Source organism: Stenella coeruleoalba (genome assembly GCF_951394435.1).
Source record: "Stenella coeruleoalba genome assembly, chromosome: 8".
Lineage (NCBI taxonomy): Eukaryota > Metazoa > Chordata > Mammalia > Artiodactyla > Delphinidae > Stenella > Stenella coeruleoalba.
Window position 1 is genome coordinate 50,772,065 of NC_137154.1, and position 25,259 is coordinate 50,797,323.

Sequence of the window (25,259 nt, forward strand, 5' to 3'; positions counted from 1 at the left end):
TTAGATGAAAAATTTAGTGACTACAATATACTTGGCTACAAAGAAAGATTTGGAATGAGCCCAATTTTATTCACAAGTACAGATTAAATGATTTGAATTGGGCTTCCCTGGTGGCGCAGTGGTTAAGAGTCCGCCTGCCGATGCAGGGGACACGGGTTCGTGCCCCAGTCCGGGAAGATCCCACATGCCGCGGAGCGGCTGGGCCCGTGAGCCATGGCCGCTGAGCCTGCGCATCCGGAGCCTGTGCTCCGCAACGGGAGAGGCCACAACAGTGAGAGGCCCGCATACCACACACAAAAAAAATAAAAATAAATGATTTGAATTGAAAACACAGAAATAGAGAATTAGTTAACAGCACACAGAGAATAATGGAAAATTAAATAGAAGAAAGGGGGGGTCTCATTAATTTTGCACTGATCATTTTTAAGGAGTCAGAGAAAATATTTTAAAAATCAGAGAAGGTACTTAGGTAACTAACATCCAGGCTTTTAGAATCCTCAGAATTCCAGAACTGTTCCAAACGTAAAAGTCAATGTTGTCTAAAAAAAAAACAAAAAGGAAAGAAATGGTTGCTCTCTCCCTGAATGAAACCCGCAGTAGATTAAAAATTCCAGATTAAAAAAACCTACTCTAAAACGCTCAGTTTCCCTGCTCTTATTTTCAGTATAGTTCTAATCTCACTGCACTACAACTGGAGTCTTAGTCTATGCGTGAGCACGCACGCACATGGACAGTGTCTTGTTTATCTCAGACTCTCCAGCCATTTATTCTGCTATGAAGTGTCTATCCCTGAGAAAGCATACTCTAATAAGAAATAAAGACAAATGACCACCCTACATGGTATTATTATTATTATCATCATCATACTATTTTATAGATCAGTAAACTGAAGCACTGAGGGTTAAGTAAACTGCCCAAGGTTATACAGCTAATAAGTGACAGAGGTGGAATTCAAACCATACTCTTAACCATCAGGCTATACTCTTCATTTAGAAAATTCTTATCCTCCAGAGACCCATCTTTAGCAAATAGTCAAGATTTCTAATTCACAAAATCTAAAAACACTGAAAATAGGCCCTAGTTCTTAAGAACTGAGCCAAACAGGACAAAGGGAACCTCACTTTAAGAACTGGAGTATCTTATTCCAACAGTAATTGACAGTGAATGCTTTATCCACAGTCTTCTCTCATCTTTCACTACTAGTATGTATTGTTTCTGCTTATAATCTTGCTGAATACAACTGTGATTTGGAAACCACCTGATTTTGCCTTATACTATACTCATTTACATATCTGTTTTATCCTACATGATTATAAATCCTTTGAGGATACTAATCAAGTTTTACTTATCTTTGCAGCTACCCTGAAAAACTGATTTAAGAAACCACTTGCTCATATGCAAAAATTCACCAAGTTCTAATGTTTAAGTCACTAAAAAAATTATTTGAATAACTGTTCATTAAAATAACAGTTAATAACATTAACAGCAGTTCAATAAAAATGAATACTCCTTGAATCAATGTTTAGTTTACATTTATTAGTACATGAAGACTAAGAGTATAATTCTGCTAAATTATACACATATAATACTGCTAAATTATATATATATATATAACTCTGCTAAATTACGTACATATAATACTCTAAAAGTCAAAGGCAAGTGTCATTAAATGGATATAAAAGTTTAATCCTACTATGAGAAATAAAGTTTTTGCAAACTATTTAAATGTAAACTTCATTAAATGATTAATTTCTGAGAAGATAAAGCAGTAATTTATACCACACGAGCCACTTGTAGCTCTCAATTATTAGTCAAAAGACATGCTTCTATTTCCCTCTACTAATACCACTTTCTCAGCTTAAGAATAACATTTTATTGATTCTCACTCTGAATTGTAATTTCTAACACAGCACACATGAAAAAAGCATTCTTCATGCATCAGATGTTATTTAAGCACATATAATGTGCCAGATATTGTACTAAGTGCTAGAAATAAATCACAAGGGAAATATAATCCTGTATTTAAGGACTCTATAGGTGGGGAAGTGAGGTATGAGTGCTATCATGGAATGTTTCCTAGACAGTGTTATGGTTCCCTCTTTTAAAGTAAAAGCATTAGATTACCTCCTGCTTTCTCAGAAAATCCATAAAGCAAACCAACTTAGAGAATCAGAAAGAGCAACTATTTATGCTAGAGTAATGTCAGTTTATAAAATTAAATTTCTGTTCATATTTTTTCCCATACATCACATTAAAAGCTTGGATGGCGTTTCACCCAATTTGTAAATTCTTTGGGACCAGATGATTTAAAACATAGGCTATACTGCTTATTCAAAAGTCACTCTGCAGGTTGTATAGAGTGCATCAAAGAGACAGGCAGTCCTACTACAGAACAACTGATGCTCAGATACAACAAACAACAGACCTATGTAATTGTTGATTGTAAATAACATAACATGCACATTGAAATGAAAGATAAAAAGTGATTTCAGATATGAATCCCAAATTCGAACTCACCTGATGATTTAAAGTGCTGAAGCTTCTCTCATGTGGGCAATACTATGAAGCAGTGCTCTACTGAGGAGCATTAGATATGCATTTATTTGACGATGAACAATGATTCTCCTTCGCAAAACGAGGTGAGTTAGTTTCATTTGTTTATGGGTCTATTTCTCCATTAGACTAAGACTTACTCAAAGACAGCAACCATGTCCTTTTTACTTTTAAGAGGAATGTAACAACAAAGCAATTAAATTCCATCACAAAGTAACCAGTGCTCTGAAGAACATAGGCGCAGGTCAGGAATAAAGATGCAGATGTAGAGAATGGACTGGAGGACACAGGGAGGGGGAAGGGTAAGCTGGGACGAAGCGACAGAGTGGCAGAGACATATATACACTACCAAATGTAAAATAGATAGCTAGTGGGAAGTAGCCGCATAGCACAGGGAGATCAGCTTGATGATTTGTGACCACCTAGAGGGGTGGGATAGGGAAGGTGGGAGGGAGATGCCAGAGGGAGGGAATATGAGGATAGATGTATACGTATAGCTGATTCACTTTGTTATACAGCAGAAACTAACACACCATTGTAAAGCAATTATACTCCAATAAAGATGTTAAAAAAAAAGTAACCAGTGCTATATTATTCCTATTAATAACTACAAATGAATAAAAATATTTCATTTTGCAGAGACTGCTTCTCTTTTTTCAGGTTTTATAATATCCTAGAAGGCATGCCCCCTCCATTTTAGTTCTAAAGCTTAAACTATGTATAATATCAAGTAAATTATCTACCTATATATACCATTTTTTAAAATTCCACTTTTATAACATATTTGCAAATAGTTTTTTTTTTAATTTATTTATTATTTTTGGCTGCGTTGGCTCTTCATTGCTGTGCGCAGTCTTTCTCTAGTTGCAGCGAGTTGGGGCTACTCTTTGTTGCACTGCACGGGCTTCTCATTGCAGTGGCTTCTCTTGTTGTGGAGCACAGGCTCTAAGCACGCCAGCTTCAGTAGTTGTGGCTCATGGGCTCTAGAGCGCAGGCTCAGTAGTTGTGGTGCAGGGGCTTAGGTGCTCCGCGGCATGTGGGATCTTCCCGGACCAGGGCCTGAACCCCTGTCCCCTGCACTGGCAGGTGGATTCTTAACCACTGCACCACCAGGGAAGCCCGCAAATAGTTTTTATTTTATCTTCCCCCAGCCCAATTAAAATGTTACTTTCCATTACCAATATAAAAAACTTGTATCTGAAAAGGAAATATTCTAATTTTATTAATGATATCCTCACCACCTAACAGCACCTGCCACATGGTAGGTCCTCAGTGTTAGTCGAACTACACTATTAATAAACACTGTTTAGAAAAGGGATTGAATGGAGAAGCTGCACAAGTATGCATCTGATCCCTGCACTGTCAAGTATGCATTTGATCCCTGCAGTGTTTCAATATTTACTCGGCAATGTCACAACCTCTCCCCCAAAATTATCTGTAATCAAACATGAGCACAAAACCATCATGTTCAGGAAGATGTCATCTCCTTCCACTAAAGATAGATAATAGGTTTGATTTTCTCTATGACCAGTCATCATAAATGGGATAGATGATACCCTTTCAATTACATTAGTCTTTACTGGCAGTCCCTACATTTGGGGGGTTCTCTTAAATAAAAATCGGCTACTATTTGTTCTCAATGATCTATTTAAAGCTATTAATAAACAAGAATCGATATCTAATCATTCTGATTCTGTAGACATAACTCTAAGTCTCCTGAACCTCCCATGATAAATTTTTGGTACCTACTGGTTTTAGCTATTCAATGATCCCAAAGGAACAGAATGATATAATAGAATGAAATAAATTGGTTCTATACTCTGGCCCCTGGCTGAAAATAAGAAATTCAAACAAATACTAAATTATACAGAACTCAGAACTTTTGGAAAAGGTTGGTACATTTAAGAGACCATCATTTTTTATTTGTCTAGATTATAAAAAAGTTAATTGTGAGTTACACAAGAAAATCTATAAACACCAACGGAAATTGACCTCTGTAAGTACATACAGAAACAGTGAGAGAGGAAAGAAAACACAGGCTTTTGGTCAGACACCAACATTCAGACTGCGTGAGGGGTGCCCTTTCTGAGCCTCGGTGTCTTTATTTTAAAAGTAGGTGTAATAGCCAGTATCTTACAGTGTTTATTATAAGAATTTAAATAAAATAATTATGTCTAACATATACTTAGTACTCCAAAAACTATGGTTATCATAACTTAGGAGGGAGAAGATCCTCTTTTCAATCATATTTATACATGTAGCTACATGAAGAAGCTCAAATTAATATTTGAATAGGAAAATTGTAGTTGGTTACTGTATCCTTTTCCCAGGGCTGCTGTACCAAAGTACCACGAACTAGGTGGTTTAAAACAAGAGAAACGTATTCTTCCACAGTTCTGGTGACTAGAAGTCTGAAATAAAAGTGTCAGCAGGCTTGGTTCCTTTTTGGAGGCTCTGAAGGAGGATCCATTCCATGTCTCTCTACTAGCTTTAAATCAGAGCTTCCCAAATAATGTACTGCACCCCCACAGCTATACCAGGAATGAGAATCCCTCAGCCTTTCAATGAGCTAAGAGGGGCATGAGGCACTGAGCCACCAGGACTGCCAATTCTGCATTCTTTAAAAGTTTTGCAACATTTTTTTCTAATGTCATAAAACCAGTCAGGCTTATGCCATAGCAACTTGGCATTAAGACCTGAGGTTATTACTGCATAAAGGGCTCTAAAAATCAGGCATTACGTAGTATACTACATATACCAATATTCAGTTTAAAATGGACAATCTCAGATGTAACATCTCAATGTAACACTGGTATAACTGGATGTCATCACAATCTGCCCATCAATCACCTAAAAATCAAACTGACTAGATTCTTGACTTTAAGACTACTAGTACAAAACATAATAAAAGGTTATATACACAACTTACAATACATGAGGTGCCCACTCTTGCCATTTCTATTCAACACAGTGCTGAAAGTACTAGCAAGAGCAATCAGACAAGAATAAATAAAAGGCATCCTAAACAGAAAGGAAAAAGTAAAATTATCTGTTTACAAACACATAATTTCAAATGCAGAAAACCCTAAAGACTCTATTTAAAAAAAACATCAGAATAAATGAATTTAGTAAAGTTGCAGAATATAAAAATCAACATAAAAAAACTGTTGTGCTTCTTTATAACAACACTCTATACAAAGAGGAAATCAAGAAAACAGTCTCATTTATGATAGCATCAAAAAATATTCCTGGGACTTCCCTGGTGGCACAGTGGTTGGGAATCTGCCTGCCAATGCAGGGGGCACGGGTTCAAGCCCTGGTCTGGGAAGATCCCATATGCCACGGAGCAACTAAGCCCGTGCGCCACAACTACTGAGCCTGCGATCTAGAGCCCATGAGCCACAACTACTGAGCCCAGGTGCCTAGAGCCCTGCTCCACAACAAGAGAAGCTACTGAAATGAGAAGCCCGCACACCACAACGAAGAGCAGCCCCCACTGGCCACAACTAGAGAAAGCCCACATGCAGCAACGAAGACCCAATGAAGCCAAAAATAAATAAATAAAACGCAGCAACAAAGACCCAACACAGCCAAAAAGGAAGAAAGAAAAAAAGCTTAAAAAGTACTCCTATTTTAACAAGCAAAGCAAATTGTATATTGTCCTGGTATACCCACTATCCTTACTAAAAGTTTTTTTAAAAAACTAGGTGGAATACACCCTGATCAAATATGATATAACACCACTCAAAGCCTAGCTCTAACCTCTGTGTCTGTATTACTGAAAAAGGAGTTAATAATTTTTGATAAATTCATTAAATGAATGCAAATGTAATCACTAGTTAAAGTTAAACTTCAAGGAAAATAACACATGTACAAGGGAGACTTTTAACCAAAAATCTAATTATACCAAATCTAGCGGTTCAGGAAGTTGAGGCACTATTCATGTCTTAATTTGTGCACATTTCTTACTATTCTCTGTCACTAGTAAATTCAAACATAAAATCCCAAGAACTCATGATTTATTCTGAGACATCCTGATCTTTCTAATACCAAGGGTGTGGAAAAATACCCAGGACAGCACTGTTTTGTTTTTCCTGTGCTCCTACTCAAAGGCAATGAGGGAATACACTCCAGTCAGAAAGTTTTCCAGGAGAAATGGGCAACAATATACCATACAATGCCAGAGCCAAAGGGAGCCATAAATACTATCTAAGAAAGACTTTAGGGCTTCCCTGGTGTCCCAGTGGTTAAGAATCCGCCTGCCAATGCAAGGGACACGAGTTCAAGCCCTGGTCAGGGAAGATTCCACATGCCACGGAGCAACTAAGTTTGTGCGCCACGACTACTGAGCCTGTGCTCTAGAGCCCACGAGCCACAACTACTGAGCCCATGTGCCACAACTACTGAAGCCCACGTGCCTAGAGCCCATGCTAGCACCACAGCAAGAGAAGTAACCGCAATGAGAAGCCCGCACACTGCAATGAAGAGTAGCCCCCGCTCTCCGCAACTAGGAAAGCCCACGCCCAGCAACGAAGACCCAATGCAGCCAAAAGTAAATAAATAAAATAAATTTATTTTTTAAAAAAGAAAGACTTTAAGTGAAGATCATACAATAAATTCATGCTCTGATGCAATGTTTGCCCACCCCACTCAAAATATACATAAATGAGAAATTAAAAAATTAAAGGAGAAAACCAATAAGACAAAGATGGGCATCAAAATGAGGTAATCATCTCCCTGGACCAGAAAGCGAAGCAAAACTTGTGGTTACCAAAGGGAAGAGGAAAGGAAGGAGGAACAAATTAGGGGTATGAAATTAACAGATACAAACTACATAAAACAGAGAAGCAACAATGATTTACTGTACAGCACAGGGAATTATACCTAATATCTTGTAATAACCTATAATGGAATATAATGTGCAAAACACTGAATCACTATGTTGTATGTATACCTGAAACTAATACAATATTGTAAATCAACTGTACTTCAACAACAACAACAAAAATTTTTTAAAAGTATATTTTGCATATTAATTCCTCAATTATATACGGGAGCAGAGCCAAATAACAAGCAAGATAATAAAACTAAATATAAAAAAGTTTCAAAAAAGAAGACATAACTAGCAAATCTACATGCCCAAGAATACTAACATTTACTCAAATCCACCAGTGCTTCTTTCAACAGTTTTTAAAACTTTAAAAATCAAACTATGTATATCAAGTATTTTGAGGAAAAAAATCAGACTGCTTTTCTCCCAAAATTTATTTCTAACCATTGTTGCAAGCTAAAGAGCTCAAAAACAAAATAATTTAAAAACGTAAGTATCAACATGAACACAGAAAACAACCCTCAACTTTCTCTCAAGATAGTTATCCTTATAGTTTTACAGGGCAAGACTGGCAAAATAGAAAACTCCAAGTATACAGTCCACCATTTCAAATAATTTTACCAATGCTTCTTTAATAGCAATGTCCAGAAAGCTAGGTGTACACAGCTAAAGTAAGTTACATTTTAAACTTTTATGCTGATGAAATTTACCAAAAAAGAACCCTGCCACATATACACAACACTAACTTCTTGGGTAGTACTCCCAACTCTTCATAAATTTATTTCTTAAAAGAATAAAAATAGCAAAAAGTTGCACTTGAGGTGGGACTGTGGTGATAACCACAGGCTTTTTGACAGGGTGCCTGTGTTTGCTCTGTGTTTGTCCTCAGACAAGGAGCCACCCTTAAAGTCCACAATCTTTTCCTGCTCTTTCTCTCCAGCCACAGTAACCTTTTGTATCCTTCCTTCACTAGCAGCATTCTGCCAAACACTACAGTAAGTATATTAATACACAGAACTTGCCTTTAGCAATTTCAGTTTGAGTACTGCAAATGATTTTACCAATACCTCAGTGGTTAGCTAACTACAGTCAAAAGCCAGACTAAATTTTACACCAATACATAATGTTGTTTAGTGACTCATATGGCTTCTGTGTTTTCAGAGATTCATTTGCTCTGTTTGTATAAATAGATATGCAATACATCTATTATTTTTGAATAATACATCTATTATCTATTATTTTTGGAATTTCATAAACCATTAATAAACATTAATACATAAAACATTAATACTCTTGTAGGAAACTGAAAGTACCAAGAAACTTGAAAAAGTTCAGGGCTCAAATCCCTTCAAGTGTAAATAGGTATACATAGTATTATTTTCTTTCTTTCTTCTAACATCTCCCTAAAAATGTATTACAAGTTTAGTGTGCATGTACTTGAGGTACTATTTTTCAAGTTGCTGTCATCTGATCAATCCCACTTAAATTCTTTTCCTTTATGATATTTTTTTATTGGGATAGCTCATCTGTATGATCTCTAAATCTCACAAATAATACTCAACCTTTTTGGCCCATCAATTCTTTGTGTAGAGGATGACAACATATACCACAAGTAATAATTCTATAAAGGTCATTCTTTTCAGTTGACTATAATGCCACATCAGTGGCTTTGAATAGAAAGAATTTTTAACTTCTTTTTAAATTTTTTTTATTCTTTAATTTTATTATTATGTTTTTGGCTGTGCTGTGCGTCTTATGGGATTTTAGTTCCCCAACCAGGAATCGAACCCAGGCACTTGGCAGTGAAAGTGCAGAGTCCTAACCACTGAACCACCAGGGAATTCCCTGACAAGAAAGAATTTAATATATTTAATTGGAAGACAATATACAACCATAGAATACAAGTCCTGTAAGTGCTAGAACTTTTTTTTCTTCTTTTTTGGACAGTGCTATATCCACAGTACCTAGAAGAGTGCTCAAAATATTTTCTTAACACATGAAATGTGGTATATCTTAAAATAAACTAATTTTAAAATAATACTTTTATAAAAAAATTAAGTGGAGTAAGTCCTGCTAGAGTATAGATTCCATTCATCTTATGGTCTAACTAAGGAAACATCAATATTCACACGATTAAGCTCCTGACAGAGACGAACCAAAATACTAAAATACTTAAAAGAATATTAAATATTAATATTAGATACCAAAAAGAAACCAAAACACAACTACTATATTTTTAAAGACTTTTAAAACTGGTAAAATTGATAGAGGAAATTAAAAATTCAAAGCAGCTGTTCACCTAAATTGTGATTCCATTTCTTTTAAAGCTATTTAAATAGTTTTGACTATTTAGATGATGTACCAACAACAAATAATAGCCAAAACTATGGAACGTCCCAAAAAGGAAGCTTATACTAGTGTCATTATCAAACATTATCTATTAGACAGTTGGTAACATAAATGTTTCACATACTTTCAATTTAACAACTAGCAGACTCTCTGAAGGAAATTCCCACAATAATGACAAATGTTCTGATTTTCAGTTGATTTTTAAATGTGTATAAATGTAAGTTAAGAATATACAGGCTTTGACATTTTAAAAACTTTAATAACTTAAACTAAAACGTATAAGTTAAAATTAAACCAAAAAAAAAAATTAAACCAAATTCTCAAATGTTTAATTTTTCTTTAATTATGCCTCGCCAAATACTTTTAATGTAACAAATCTTCATTTTTTTTTAGAGCACCAGCAAAATGTGATATAGCAAAAAACCAATAAAACAGAAATGGCTCGAGATAATTTTGAAAACTGATAAATGATAAAAATCTACTATCACTGTTAAAGATTCAATCAGGCTTGAAAACGGCAATATCGGTGATATGTCCTAATCTATCAGACTCGCCAAAACAAACCATAAAATCTTATTAGGTCCAACATCACCTATGTAGTATTTTTGCTAAAAATTTAACCTAGATCTAATCATGAAGAAAAAACCTAGACAATTCGAAAAAACTTCCTACAAGACAAATGACCAGATGAGTAAAATAGGTGAGAGAAATTAAATGGTACAAACGTCCAGTTACAAAATAAATGAGTCATGGGCATGAAATGTACAGTTGGGGAATACAGTCAATAATAATGTAATTTTTTTAAAAAAGAAAAATGACCAGATTTTTCAAAAAGTCAATGTCATGAAAAACAAAAAAGGTGAAAGAAATATTCTAAATAAAATCAAGAGACACCAAATGCAATGTGTAAACCTTAACTGGATCTTGGAAAAACAGCTATAAAAGACATTTTGGGAATAAATGAGGAAATGTGAATACAAACTACATATTAAATGACATTATAGAATTATTATTCATTATCTTGGATATGATAATGACATTAGTTATTTTGGAAAATGATCTTGTTCTCAGAAGATGCAAAGTAAAGTAAGTGGATGAAAAGTCTCATGATAGCTGTAACTTACTTTCAAACTGTCCAGCTTAGAAAAAAAGTGTAGCTACATAATGTAAATGGGGCAAAATGTTAATAATTGGTTAATATAGAGGAAATTGACTATTCTTCAGTATATTATTCTGTCAACTTTTCCACAGATTTGAAGTTTTTTTCAAATAAAAAGTTAGAGGAAATGTCATTAGGTCAAAATTTCTCTTCATATTTCAATTCAATTCAGTAAAAATTACAAAATCTAAAGCTGGCTAACATATGGAAATTTCACTTTGTAAACCTCTATGGCTTAAGATAATAACTGTTATTGATTCTTATTATAGATACATTCTAGATAACTTGGGTTATAAAGAAAATTTCCATGAAGTTGATCCTATTGCATGAATTTCTAGTACAAAATCTGAGCTGTGGTTGTAAGCTTTTACAAAGACTTTTAAAGACAGCTTGGGCTTCCCTGGTGGCGCAGTGGTTAAAAATCTGCCTGCCAATGCAGGGGACATGGGTTCGAGCCCTGATGTGGGAAGATCCCACATGTCACAGAGCAACTAAGCCCATGCGCCACAACTACTAAGCCTGAGCTCTAGAGCTCGCAAGCCACAACTACTGAGCCCGTGTGCCGCAGCTACTGAAGCCCACTCGTCTAGAGCCTGTGCTCCGCAACAAGAGAAGCCACCGCAGTGAGAAGACCGTGCACCACAATGAAGAGTATCCCCCGCTCACCACAACTAGAGAAAGCCTGCGCACAGCAGTGAAGACCCAACGCAGCCAAAAACAAAAAAACAAAGACAGCTAAAAAAAAAACCTGGCATAATAAAAAGGTTAAGTAGTTACCCTAATGAAACAGTAAACGTTCTCGTATTGGCAGAGTTTTTACAGTGCTTTTCCAAAGGGAAGAAGATCCTCCAACTACCTTACCTTATACCCTTTCCCAGAAAAATGGGACTTGGATTATCTAATATTATATGCAAAGGTCCCCATAATTAATTCATCATTCCCTTTCTAATATGGAAATCTATTATCTAGCAAAGCTAGGTTACAACAATTTGCAAAAAAAAAGGAAAACTATCACAATAAGAACACAAAGGACCATCTTATATGTGTAAACATAGATTGGGAACTATTTTCATATTTCTTATATGTGTAAACATAGACTGCGAAGTCTTCATTTCTGGAGACCAGTGCATCTGGTCTCCAGAACTAGCTGAGAAGAAGGGAAGAAAGAATGGTTATCATTCTCTGTTCAAAAATGAAGGGAAAAAAAGGTCAGAGAAGTCAAGTAATCTTCCCATCATCATTAATTTGTTGTATTTCAGACTGAAAACGCCTTTCCTTGAATTAGTATCCCACTTCTTGTCCATAAATTGAAAAATATGTAGTTAGTGGCTACGGCAATAAATAAAAAAACGGCAATTAGATATCTTTTCCCATACCAAAAAAAAAGCTCAATATGGATATATTACATTATATTTATATCTATATCTATATATAATATTATGAATATTTTACTTTGCAACACATTCCTCAGTCTACGAAAGAAAGAGGCCATTAGGAGTATCCTTTCTTTAATGCCCCCCTGCAAGTTTCAACTTTTTTTCAAACAATGAAATCTCTACACAGCCTGGGGGGAAAAAAGAACATATCTCATCAATTCTATTAACAAAATACATTTTTTTAAACATTTTAAGATCTCTGAAATCAGGATGCATCTAACCATTGAGAACATCCCTTAACTGCTGTCAGGATACAACAGAATTTGGTGGCTTGAGGAAACAATGAACTCTTCCACATTTCCAACAACAAACATTTAAGTACTATCTTATCATCGTCAGAAAACCTTCCATTGACACCATCTAAGATCAAGAAACTTTTCTGCATGAAAACTTAGAGAGTGGTATCAGCAAAGAGGAAAAATTCCTGGAGGAAATACTGGGAGACTCTGTCAAGAAATGCTGCTTTCTAATGCATTAAGTGGTAGAGAGGTAATACAGTGTGGAAAAACAAGGAAATTAATGGCTCTGAATCTAAAAGTTATTCAGGGGCTTCCCTGGTGGCGCAGTGGTTAAGAATCCGCCTGCCAATGCAGGGAACACGGGTTTGATCCCTGGTCCGGGAAGATCCCACATGCCACAGAGCAACTAAGCCCATGCACCACAACTAAGCCCATGTGCCACAACTACGAAGCTTGCGCTCTAGAGTCCATGAGCCACAACTACTGAAGCCCACAAGCCACAACTACTGAAGCCCGCGTGCCTAGAGCTCATGCTCTGCAACAAGAGAAGCCACTGCAATGAGAAGCCCACGTACTGCAACGAAGAGCAGCCCCCGCTCGCCGCAACTAGAGAAAGCCCGCGCGCAGCAACAAAGACCCAACGCAGCCAAAAATAATAAATAAATAAAATAAATTAATTAAAAAGAAAAGAAATAAATTGAAAAATTAACTGGGAAAACACTGAAAAATATCATCTAAAAGGCAAATATGACAAATAACAAGAAGAGTCAGCAAACTGGCTCTCCATAAATGTACTCAACTGTCCAAAGCAGAGAGACAAAGAAATATTCTACTTTATGAATATGAAATTTTGAAATATCTAATTAGCTACCTTATACAGTTTGCATACATTATTATATAGAATTATATAAACACAACCAGATATAATTTACCTGACAGACATTTAAAGAAATTTTTCAAGAGTAAATCTGACTGCTTTGTAAAATATAATTCAACTGCATCATGTGTATATGTATATGCACATAAATACATATATCTATACATGTAACATATGTGTGTGTGTGTTTAACAGAAGAGATAGAAGGCTAAGTAGATCATTTAGAATTAGAAAAGTAGCTGGGCTTCCCTGGTAGCACAGTGGTTAAGAATCCGTCTGCCAATGCAGTGGACACGGGTTCAAGCCCTGATCCAGGAAGATCCCACCTGCCACGGAGCAACTAAGCCTCTGTGCCACAACTACTGAACCTGCGCTCTACAGCCCACAAGCCACAACTACCGAAGCCCTCGTGCCACAACTACTGAAGCCCGTGCGCCTAGAGCCCATGCTCTGCAACAAGAGAAGCCACCACAATGAGAAGCCCGCACACTGCAAGGAAGAGTAGCCCCCACTCACCGCAACTAATGAAGGCCCACGCAGCAAGGAAGACCCCACGCAGCCAAGGAAGGAAGGAAGGAAGGAAGAAATAAAGAAGAAAAATAAAGTTCCCTTTAAAAAAAAAAAGAAAAGTAGCAAAGGCACTAAAATAGTGACAAATTATATTGGAAAGAGTAGGCTGGAAAGGAATGGCTAAAGAAGCTAATTTCTCATTTAATTAAGTAGTAATCAAGCAATAATGTCTAGAGTTGATAAATCAAGAATCAATTATGCATATTATTTAAAGATATGGAAAAGATCACCAAAAGAACCAAAACAGGATCCATTTTTAATCTTTTCTCTGAGGAAAAAGACTGGCATTACATCAGAGGACTGCTACTTTTCATACAATTTAATGTACTATTTTATATTTTTAATTATGAACCAGTCCTATTTATTTGATTATTAAAACTTTACAATATGTTACAGAAGAATATATCATGAAAAAATTTTCACTTTGTATTAAAAAAAAATTTTTTTTTTTTTTTTGGCCATGCAGCTTTTGGGATCTTAGCTCCCTGACCAGGGATCGAACCCGGGCCCTCGGCAGCGAAAGCACAGAGTCCTAACCACTGGACCACCAGGGAATTCCCTGTATTAAATTTTTTTTTTTTTTTTCCGGTACGCGGGCCTCTTACTTTTGTGGCCTCTCCCATTGCGGAGCACAGGCTCTGGACGCGCAGGCTCAGCGGCCATGGCTCACGGGTCCAGCCGCTCCACGGCACGTGGGATCTTCCTGGACTGGGGCACGAACCCGTGTCCCCTGCATCAGCAGGCGGACTCTCAACCACTGCGCCACCAGGGAAGCCCCCCTGTATTAAATTTTAAAAGCAGATCATATACTCTGATCCCAATGGAAGCATATCTATAAAGGGACTATATGAAAACATACCTGTGAAGAGCATAGTAACTCCCTATTTTAAAGGTTTATTGAGAGAATTAAACCAGATAATATATGTAGAATTATCAGCAAAGTGCCTAGTACAATGTAGGGATTACATCAATATTAGCTATCAATACTAGTATCTATTATATATGCAAAGAATAAAGGTCCAGCACTAAAGTTAGAACTAATGGTATTCATTATGTAAAGCACCTGATATATAATAAGTACTCAATAACTAACAGCTGAATTAATGAATTACTGAGTCTATCTAAGTTTTCAAAAATAGATAATTCCTTTTCTAAGACTATAAAATAAAATAAAGGCAGACAGCTACCTGGTAAACTACAAAGAAACCAGAATAAAACTAAAATCAAAACCTAACAAAGTACAAATAAAATCATTCCCCAATTTTATTATTTATATTGATAATAACAATAGCAGCAGCAACAACACAAATTACGCTGATAACGGGTTATCATGTACAGCATTTCCTGAGTGTTAATTTTTCCTTCTAGTGCTCTCCTGTATTTTTAAATTTTGTAACAAATACTACTTTTATGATTTTTTTTGGGGGGGGGATCAATTTTATAATTCTACTCCACATGGAAAGTAATTGCTTACAAGGGCCAAAATTTCCAAATTATGTTGAACTGTTTTTGTATAAGGATGGGTAGTTATTAATTCTTACATACTCACAAAATGATATATCAACATAATTTTTCCTTGGCACATTTAGCTATCTGAGAGCAAATAAGATTCTAATTAAAATAAGTGCTTATGGGACTTCCCCGGTGGTCCAGTGGATAAGACTCCACGGTCCCAATGCAGGAGGCCCAGGTTCGATCCCTGGTCGGAGAACTAGATCCCTCATGCCTGCCACAACAGAGAGGTCACATGCCATAACTAAGAAGTCTGCATGCTGCAACCAAGAAGTCCGCATGCCACAACCAAGAAGCCTGCATGCCACAACTAAGAGTCCACATGCTGCAACTAAGAAGTCCGCATGCTGCAACTAAGAGCCCACATGCCGCAACAAAGATCCCACATGCCGTAACTAAGACCCGGTGCAGAATGAATGAATGAATGAATAAATAAATAAATAAATATTTTTAAAAAATAAAATAAATGCTTAAATTTCCCTATAAATAGCACCGTATCATCCACTGAAAGCACGCCATTCTCTATCAACAGGGACCTAATGAGAAATAAATACCTGATTGAACAAAAATAATTAACCTTTCATAAAACTGCAGAGTATGGGATATATAAGGGAGAATGAATATATATACTTGTAAAATGTATTCACTATTAGTTATACTTGTAAATACTTTACAAATATTGTGACTATTACCTTCTCCCAGAATGTTCACAACATTCTTTGTAGTAAGAAGCAAATTAGCTCTTCATTTGAGGATTCAAATGGAGTAAAAGGAGGATCAAAGTGAGAGAACCAAAAATAAGAAAAGGAGGATACTGGGATGCCAACACTTCTCTCCAACAACCATATCTGCCCTTAAGCCAAAGAAGAGGTATTCTAGGATGGGGACCTCCACTTCCAAGCTTACCTGTGCATACTCTCTTTCAATAGCAGCCTTCTTCTGACTGAATGTCCTAAAAACACAAATAAAAATTTGTTACCAAACATATAACAATAATTTTATGCAAAGTTATCAATACACCCTCACATACTGCTTGGTAAGCTGTGTTGAGGGAAGGCACAATATGTCATTCACCTTATGTACCTAAGAATACTGCTGACACCACAGACCCTGGAGTTAAGACAATCCACATTCAAATCCTAGCTCCACCACTTACTAGCTGTATGACCTTGGTCAAGTCACTTGACTTCTCTGTGCCTCAGTTTCCTTCTTGGTAAAATGGATATAGAAATAGTATCTACCTCATAGGGATAGTGTAAAATTTAGTTAATGACAATATATAAAGTGCTCAAAATAGTGACCAGCACAGAGTAAAAGACAGATGTGTGTGTGTGTGTGTGTGCGTGCATGTGTGTGTTAGCTACTGTTATCACAATGGCTAGTGCATAGTAGGTAGTAAAAATGTTTCCTGAATATAAATAATAAACATAGAGGGACTATAGAAAACAAGGTGAAAATCAAAATTTGATCAGCTTCTCAACATGAAATAGTCAAATCATTTCCTTCATTCCATTCTTTTACAGGAGTCACAGAACAAAGTACAAGGCCACCACATGTTATGGCATAATAAGAGCACCCTTTCCACACATGTTATTATATTTCACAGATTCTACAGTAAATACTTTTCACATTTTAACATTTATGATATTGGTATTCATCTTTTAAATGACTGGCAGACGACTACTGAGCACACGTGCCACAACTACTGAAGCCCACGCACTTAGAGCCCGTGCTCCGCCACAAGAGAAGCCACCGCAATGAGAAGCCCACGCACCGCAACGAAGAGTAGCCCCCAATCGCCACAACTAGGGAAAGCCCACACACAGCAACAGAGACCCAATGCAGCCAAAAAATAAATAAATAAATGTTCCTTTAAAAATAAATAAATAAACAAATAAATAATGATTGGCAGTATTTTCTTCTATCTTAACAGTACATGAAATAACAGTGTACCTTACAAACCACAGACAAGGTAGAGTCAATGAAATATGATAACATTAACAATTTACTTTGAGTAGTCTGAGTTTAAAGACTTTTCTGTGAGGTGTCAGGTATCTGTGCTCTTAAAAGCACTTCATTAAGGCAGAGATATCACAGTAAAAAGTGAAAAATATAAAGAAAGAGCTGGAATAGAAAAAAAGGCAATAAACCAAAACTCCCCATTTTAATAATTATTTAAATTTACCAACATGACTATTCACTTCTTCTGTAAGAAATTAAAGTATTTAAAATTTCACTACGTTTGTTTGGGATGGATAACTATTATTTAGCTTTAAAAAGGAAGGAATTTCTGACATATGCTACAACATGAATAAACTTTGAGGACATTACGCTGAGTGAAGTAAGTCGGCCACAAGAGGACAAATACTGTATGATTCCATTTATATAAGGTACTTGGAGCAGTCAAAATCATATAGACACAAAGGAGTATGGTGATTGCCAGGGAGTGGGAGGAGGGGATCAGAAGAGTTATTATTTAATAGGTAGAGAGTTTCAGTTTTGCAAGATGCAAAGAGTTCTGAAGATGGATGGTGGTGGCAGCAAAACAAAATGAATGTACTTAATAGCACTAAATTGTACACTTAAAAATGATTAAGATAGTAAATCTTGTATGTATTTTACCACAGTTTAAAAAACAAAAAAAGAGTTGAGCAAGACCCTTTTCCTTATGGGGTTTGGTGCATTATAAAGTGTTTAACACAGTCCTTTAAAATACAATTCGTCTACTCTCCTTAAGAGAAAACATATAAACTATATATTATATATGCATATATGTAAAGCACACTGTATACATGCATTTGTATACTGTATTATATATATATTTGGTGTATGTGTATATATATGTAAATTATGTGTGTCTGCATATACATATATATAATAGTAATGTAAGTTTTCTCTGGACAGTGGGATTACTGGCTTTCACTTTCTTCTTTTGATTTTGCTTTCTATATTTTCTGATGTTTTAGTAAGAATATACATTATGTTTGAAAAAATAAAGTCCTTATTTTAAGTAAATAAATGCACTTATAAACATATGCACAAACCTTTTTTACACCCATGTTGTTTTACTAAAATTGGACTGAGAAATTATTATGACTTGTGTTACTAAATATATCTCCCCAGGCAAACAAGACTAATTAAAATGAACTCGCTTAAACTTTAATCATTAAAAATCTGAAAACTTACCTGTATTTTGAAGGAGGTGATATTTTTAATATTTTACAAAAGATGAAAGGAAATATTTCAGCTATTTAGAACCCTTTTAACCTTAGATGTATCTCATCTTGAAATAAGAATGTTCAAGTGAAGTCTGCAAGAAAAGGGGAACTAAACTCTTTTACTCTGAACATGCACATCAACTAATTTTAAAATTGTCAGTGCAATTTTTAGTTGTTGTTAAACAATTACATGTCTACTAAGTAATTTCTTCTTCTAAATAAAACAAATACAAGATCACAACTGCTCAAAATTTACATCATCAATATTAGGAAATCTATTTATTATAAACCACAGCAAGAGAACAGAGCAAAAAAATAACCTTCATATAAGATATAAAGGCATTTGTTAAAATTCAACATCAGTTTCTCTTTTAAAATATTAATGGGTGCTATAATTAAACAGATGGACAAAAACAAGTGCTGGCAAGGATGTAGAGAAATGAGAACTCTCGTAGAGTGCTTTTGGGAATGTAACACAGTACAGCTGCTTCAGAAAATAGTCTGAGAGTTCCTCAAAAGGTTTAACATAGAGTTACCATAACACCCAGCAATTATATTCCTCGGTATATACCCATGAAAACTTAAAACATATGTCTACACAAAAACCTATAAATGAATATTCATAGCAGCATTATTCATCATAGCCAAAAAGTGACAACAACCCAAATGTCCATCAACTGATGAAAGGATAAGCAAGATATTGCGACATTCATATGATGGTATATCACTCAACCATAAAAAGGAACAAAGTACTGATATATGCTACAATATGGATGAAACTTGAAAACATCAGGCTAAGTGAAAGAAGCCAGACATAAAATCCCACATATTATGATTCCATTTATACAAGATGTTCAGAATAGGCAAGTCCATAAAGACAGAAAGTAGATTATCAGTTGCCAAGGTTTGAGGAGCTGAGAGATAAGTTTGCCATTATTCCAGGAGAATTTTTCTTTTATGTAGGTAAGTTGATTATAAAGTTCAAATGGAAAAATGAACACTTAAGAATTGTTATAGGGGCTTCTCTGGTGGCACAGTCATTAAGGATCTGCCTGCCAATGCAGGGAACACAGGTTCGAGCCTGGTCCGGGAAGATCCCACATGCCACGGAGCAACTGAGCCCGTGCGCCACAACTGCTGAGCCTGCACTCTAGAGCCCGCGAGCCACAACTACTGCGCTCGTGTGCCACAACTACTGAAGCCCGCACGCCTAGAGCCCATGCTCTGCAACAAGAGAGGCCACCAAAATGAAAGGCCCGTGCACCGCAGTGAGGAGTGGCCCCCACTCGCCGCAACCAGGGAAAGCCTGTGCACAGCAACAAAGACCCAACGCAGCCAAAGATAAATAAAAATATTTTAAAAAAAGAATTGTTATAAACATTCTAAGAAAGAATAATGTTAAAAATTATCACCTACTCTCACCAGATAGTAAAAATTAAGTTTAAAAGCAACAGTAATTAGGGCTCCCCTGGTGGCGCAGTGGTTGAGAGTCCACCTGCCAATGCAGGGAACATGGGTTCGTGCCCCGGTCCGGGAAGATCCCACATGCCGCGGAGCAGCTGGGCCCGTGAGCCATGGCCGCTGAGCCTGTGCGTCCGGAGCCTGTGCTCCGCAACGGGAGAGGCCACAACAGTGAGAGGCCCGCATACCGCAAAAAAAAAAAAAAAAAAAAGCAACAGTAATTAAAACAGCTTGGTAATGAAATGAGCAAACAGAGATAATGAAACAAAGTCAGAAATACACCCAAATATACCCAAATACCAAATATCAATAAATAAAAATTTAGTAACTAAAATAGATGGCATTTTGATTCAAAGGGGAAAAAATGGATTATTTAGTAAATTGCAACTTTATAGGAAGATGCAATGGTTAGTAAACAAAAAAGTTACAGAATAATATATATAGTATATTACCATATTTTCATATAAAAATGTTTACATGTATATGCTGGATTATGATCATTACGATACTTCTCAGTTACCACAGTCCATCAGATATAAAACTGTACCATTCAAAAATGCTACTGTGGTCCCCTTAGGAATCACTGTGATAGAATTCCCTGAAATATTTAACATGAAACTGGTCTAGCAATGGTTCCTTATGAAGAAAGGAATTGGTCATAGTGGTAAAAGAAAGATCTTTTACTGATTTCTTGTTTGTATTGTTTGAATCTATACCATGTGTACATGTATATATTTTTCACTGAGGTAAAATTTATATGACATAAAATTAAGCATTTTAAAGTATACAATTCAACAGCATATAGTGCATTTACAGTGTGTACAATCACCACTTCTCCCTACTTTCAAAACTTTTTAATCACTCCAGAAGAATACTTCATACCCATTAAGTAAGTAATCATTCTCCATTCCCACTCCCCTTACCCTTGGCAACAACTAAGCCAATTTTCTCTCTCCATAGACTTGTCTATTCTGGATATTTCATATAAAAGGAATCATGTAATATGTAATCTTTTGTGTCTGCCTTCTTTCGCTTGGCATGTTTTCAAGATCCATCCAAGTTGTAGAATGTATCAGTACTTTGCTCCTTTTTATGGCTGAATAATACTTCATTGCGTGGATATACTACAATTCATCCATTCATCCACCAATGGACATTTGAGTTGTTTCTACATCTTCAATAGTATGAATAATGCTGCTGTGAACATTCGTTTATGAATTTCTATGTAGAACTAAGTTTTAAGTTCTTTTGAATATATACTTAAGAGTAGAAATGCTGGGTCATATGATAATTCTATGCTTAACTTTTTGAAGAACCATCAAACTATTTTTTATAACAGCTGTGCCATTTTACATTCCCACTGCATATTTTTAAAAATTTAATAGTTAAATGGAACAAACTAACCTTTCAAAATATATTCTATTACATTCAGAAGAATCCTATATGGCCACTAAAAAGAATGTGGTAATTCTGTATGTGCTGGTATAGAAAGATAGCCTCAATTAACTCATGCAATAAACATTAACTGACTGGCTATCGTGGAAAAGACCATAAAAAGGAACAAAGTACCTGTATAGGTACTGATGATATAGCACTGAATAAGACAGACATCAAATAGGACTAACAGATAGTAAATAAATCATTATACAAAGAAATATTTAATAATAAATGGAATAATTATAAGTACTATGAAGAAAGCTATAATATATTACCCAATATTTTTTAAAAGCTTCAGAAGAATATGTAAAGCAAGATCTCATTTTATCTTAAAAATATTAATATATACCACTATGTAATACAGGTATCTGTATAAATTCTGTATACCTGGAAAATACGTATCGGGGGGGCCACTCAAAGAATATATCCAAATTTTTATTGTTAAAATAAGGGGACATGAGATTCTTTATTTTCTATTCTATGTTTTTCTTCTAATAATTATTTAATATTTCTATAATTAGAAAAAAAATTAAAGATAAAAAGCACTAAATTTCAATCAACTCATATAAATTCCATATGATATAGAAAGAAATAAGAATAAATCCATGCAACAATTCTTTAATAAAAATCTAATGCTCTAAATAATTTTCGTAAAATAAATCTGATCAAGCCACTTTCCTGCTAACATTTCTGAAATGGCTCTTCATCACTCCTAGAAAAAAATCTAAATTCCTTTAACATGACAGATGAGGTTACTTACTATCCAGACTTGACTGCTAGTGTGGCTTCATGTCTATAAACTCCTCCATTCACATCCTAGGCTACAGATAAGTATAGTAAAAGGACCTAGGCTCCTGCTTTCACACTCTAGCAAACGTGGTCCTTTCTGCTTGGAATTCCTTTTCCCTATTACTTGACCTAAATCTCATATCCTTCAAAACTTAGCTTAAACATGACCTCTCCTGAGAAATCTTCCTGAATTCCACTTGTGATTTAGACACCCTCTCTGTGATCCTCCAGCATCTTATAACATAGCAGGTGCTTCAAGTACTGTAACTGTCCCGTGAATTGACTATGGAGTTCCCTGGGAGCAATGAGTGTTCTTTGTATTTACTTGTGTAGCACAGTGCCTGAAAACGGTAGTAGTTCAATAAACGTTTGCTTAATGAATGAAAGAACAGACAGAAACTCTATAATCAGGTTTTAGACTTCATAAGTTTCAGTTAAACAGCTCAGTTAGGTTAGCTCCTGGGATAGGCGGAAACAAGATCACAGTCTATATCCCATACGAACCAATTAAGTTTCTTGACCTTGGTCACAGATTGTATCAGTTAACACAAACATTTTGTGAGCTTTAAAAACCAAGGAAGGGGACTTCCCTGATGATCCGGTGGGTAAGGCTCCACGCTCCCAGTGCATGGGGCCCGGGTTCGATCCCTGGTCAGGAACTAGATCCCGCATGGCTCGACTAAGAGCCCACTTGCCACAACTAAAAGAGCCCGCATGCTGCAACTAAGACCCGGTGCAGCCAAATAAATATATAAATATTAAAAAAAAGGGGGGGGCTTCCTTGGTGGCGCAGTAGTTACGAATCTGCCTGCCAATGAAGGGGACATGGGTTCAAGCCCTGGCCCGGGAAGATCCCACATGCCGCGGAGCAACTAAAACCGCACGCCACAACTACTGAAGCCTGAGCGCCTAGAGCCTGTGCTCTGCAACAACAGAAGCCACCGCAGTGAGAAGCCCGTGCACCGAAACAAAGAGTAGCCCCCGCTCACTGCAACCAGAGAAAGCCCACATACAGCAAAAAAGACCCAACGCAGCCAAAAATAAAAATAAAAAATAAATAAATTAAGAAAAAAGAAAAGAAAAATACAAAATTAAATTTTGATAGAGGCTGGGTTACTTGAGTGTATGTATTTGTCAAAACTTAGCAATTGTATGCCTAAGATTTATATTTCATTGTATATAAATTTTACCTCAAAATAAGAAACTATAAGAAATACTGAACTCTAATGATCTGCATGCTGAATTATTTACGGAAAAGCCTGGTAATGTGTACAATTACTTTGAAATAAATTTTAAAAATAAGGTGGATTGCTGGTGGATAGAGGATGGGTAAATGCATAGATAAGTGACAAAGCGAGTATACTGCACAGTACAATATTAACAGTAGAATTTAGGTTTGGATGATGGGTGTTTACTGTAAAATTCTTTCAACCTTGTTGTATGTTTGAAATTTTCATTAAAAAGTCACAAAAATATTTAGAAAATTAATGAAAGAAAAATAAAAAACAACCAAGGAAGGTATAAAGGTGTGTAATAAAGGTTTAGCCTTGCCCAAAGAGAGGTCTGGCCTTTGCCCTTGGCTTTGGGAGGTAATCTCTAAACCTTTGGAATGTCATGCCTGATAAGAGTGTTTTTGTTTACCTGGGACCCTTAGGCCATGCCAGATAGAAAATGCTAACAACGTGATTTATTGGGGGGGGGTGGGGGGCCGGGGCGCATGTGGTATCAGCTGAACTTCTGAAGGAGCTGGAGACCAAGGTCAGCCACATGGGCAGTCAATCTATCTAACTGACCAAATACACCTCTTCCCTTGGCTAATTTTAAAATATATCCTTTCACTATAATAAACCATAATTTTAAGTAAATTTTCAGTGAGTTCTTCTAGCAAATTATCAAATCCAAGGTTAGTCTTGGGGACCATGATCTTGCAAGTCATGACAGAAGTGAGAGTGGTCTTGGAGGCCTCCAAACTTGCAGTTGGTATCTGGAGTGAGAGTTGTCTTGGGAACTCCCTAACTCTGTAATTCATCACCAGGATAAGCAGAACACCAAAGAACATTCAAATTATTAATGCTGGTAGTGGAGATGGGATATCAAACCCATAATGATGAATATTAAAAATAAACACACCCACCAGAATGGCTAAAATTAAAAATACTGATAATTATAAATATCAGTGAGGATACAGAGCAATGAAACTCTAACATGTAGTCCATGGGAATGTAAAATGGTACAACCACTTGGGGAAAAAAATCTGGTATTTCTTATGTAACTAAACATACATCTATCTTGACATAAATTCTAATACTAGGCATTTACCAAGAGAAATGATAACAAATCTCCACAAAAACACTTGACGAGAATATTCATAGCACTTTTATTCATAAATAGCCCAAAACAGGAAACAGTCCCAGTGCCCGCCAGTGGGATAATAGATCAACAAACAGTGACATATTCTTACAGTGGAATAAAACTCAGCAATAAAAACAAATGAACTACAAGATGACCACCACATTTTTACTACTCTGAGTTCGCTGACCTCTTATTTTACAAATGACACTGTTTAAAAATAACTAATATCGGGCTTCCCCGGTGGTACAGTGGTTAGGAATCCGCCTGCCAATGCAAGGGACACGGGTTCGGGCCCTGGTCCGGGAAGATCCCACGTGCCACGGAGCAGCTGAGCCCGTGCGCCACAGCTACTGAGCCCGCGTGCTGCAGCTACCCAGGCCCGTGCGCCTAGAGCCCGTGCTCCGCAACAGGAGAAGCCACCGCAATGAGAGGCCCATGCGCCGCAACGAAGAGTAGCCCCCGCTCACCGCAACTAG

General features: G+C 36.2%; 1 protein-coding gene across 4 annotated transcripts in view; it reads right to left on the bottom strand.

Annotated features, from left to right (window-relative positions):
• Window positions 1-25,259, bottom strand: part of FCHSD2 (FCH and double SH3 domains 2) — a 292,250-nt gene that overhangs the window by 226,896 nt on the left and 40,095 nt on the right. For 2 of the 4 annotated variants that reach the window (XM_079928905.1, XM_079928903.1), the window contains exon 3: window positions 16,433-16,478. The exons of 1 other annotated variant lie outside the window; for it this stretch is intronic. In XM_079928905.1, coding sequence (XP_079785031.1) covers window positions 16,433-16,478 — 46 coding nt within the window. Of the gene's footprint in view, window positions 1-14,619; window positions 14,794-16,432; window positions 16,479-25,259 lie in introns of all 4 variants that reach the window. One more of the 4 variants, XM_079928902.1, reaches the window with a different exon arrangement.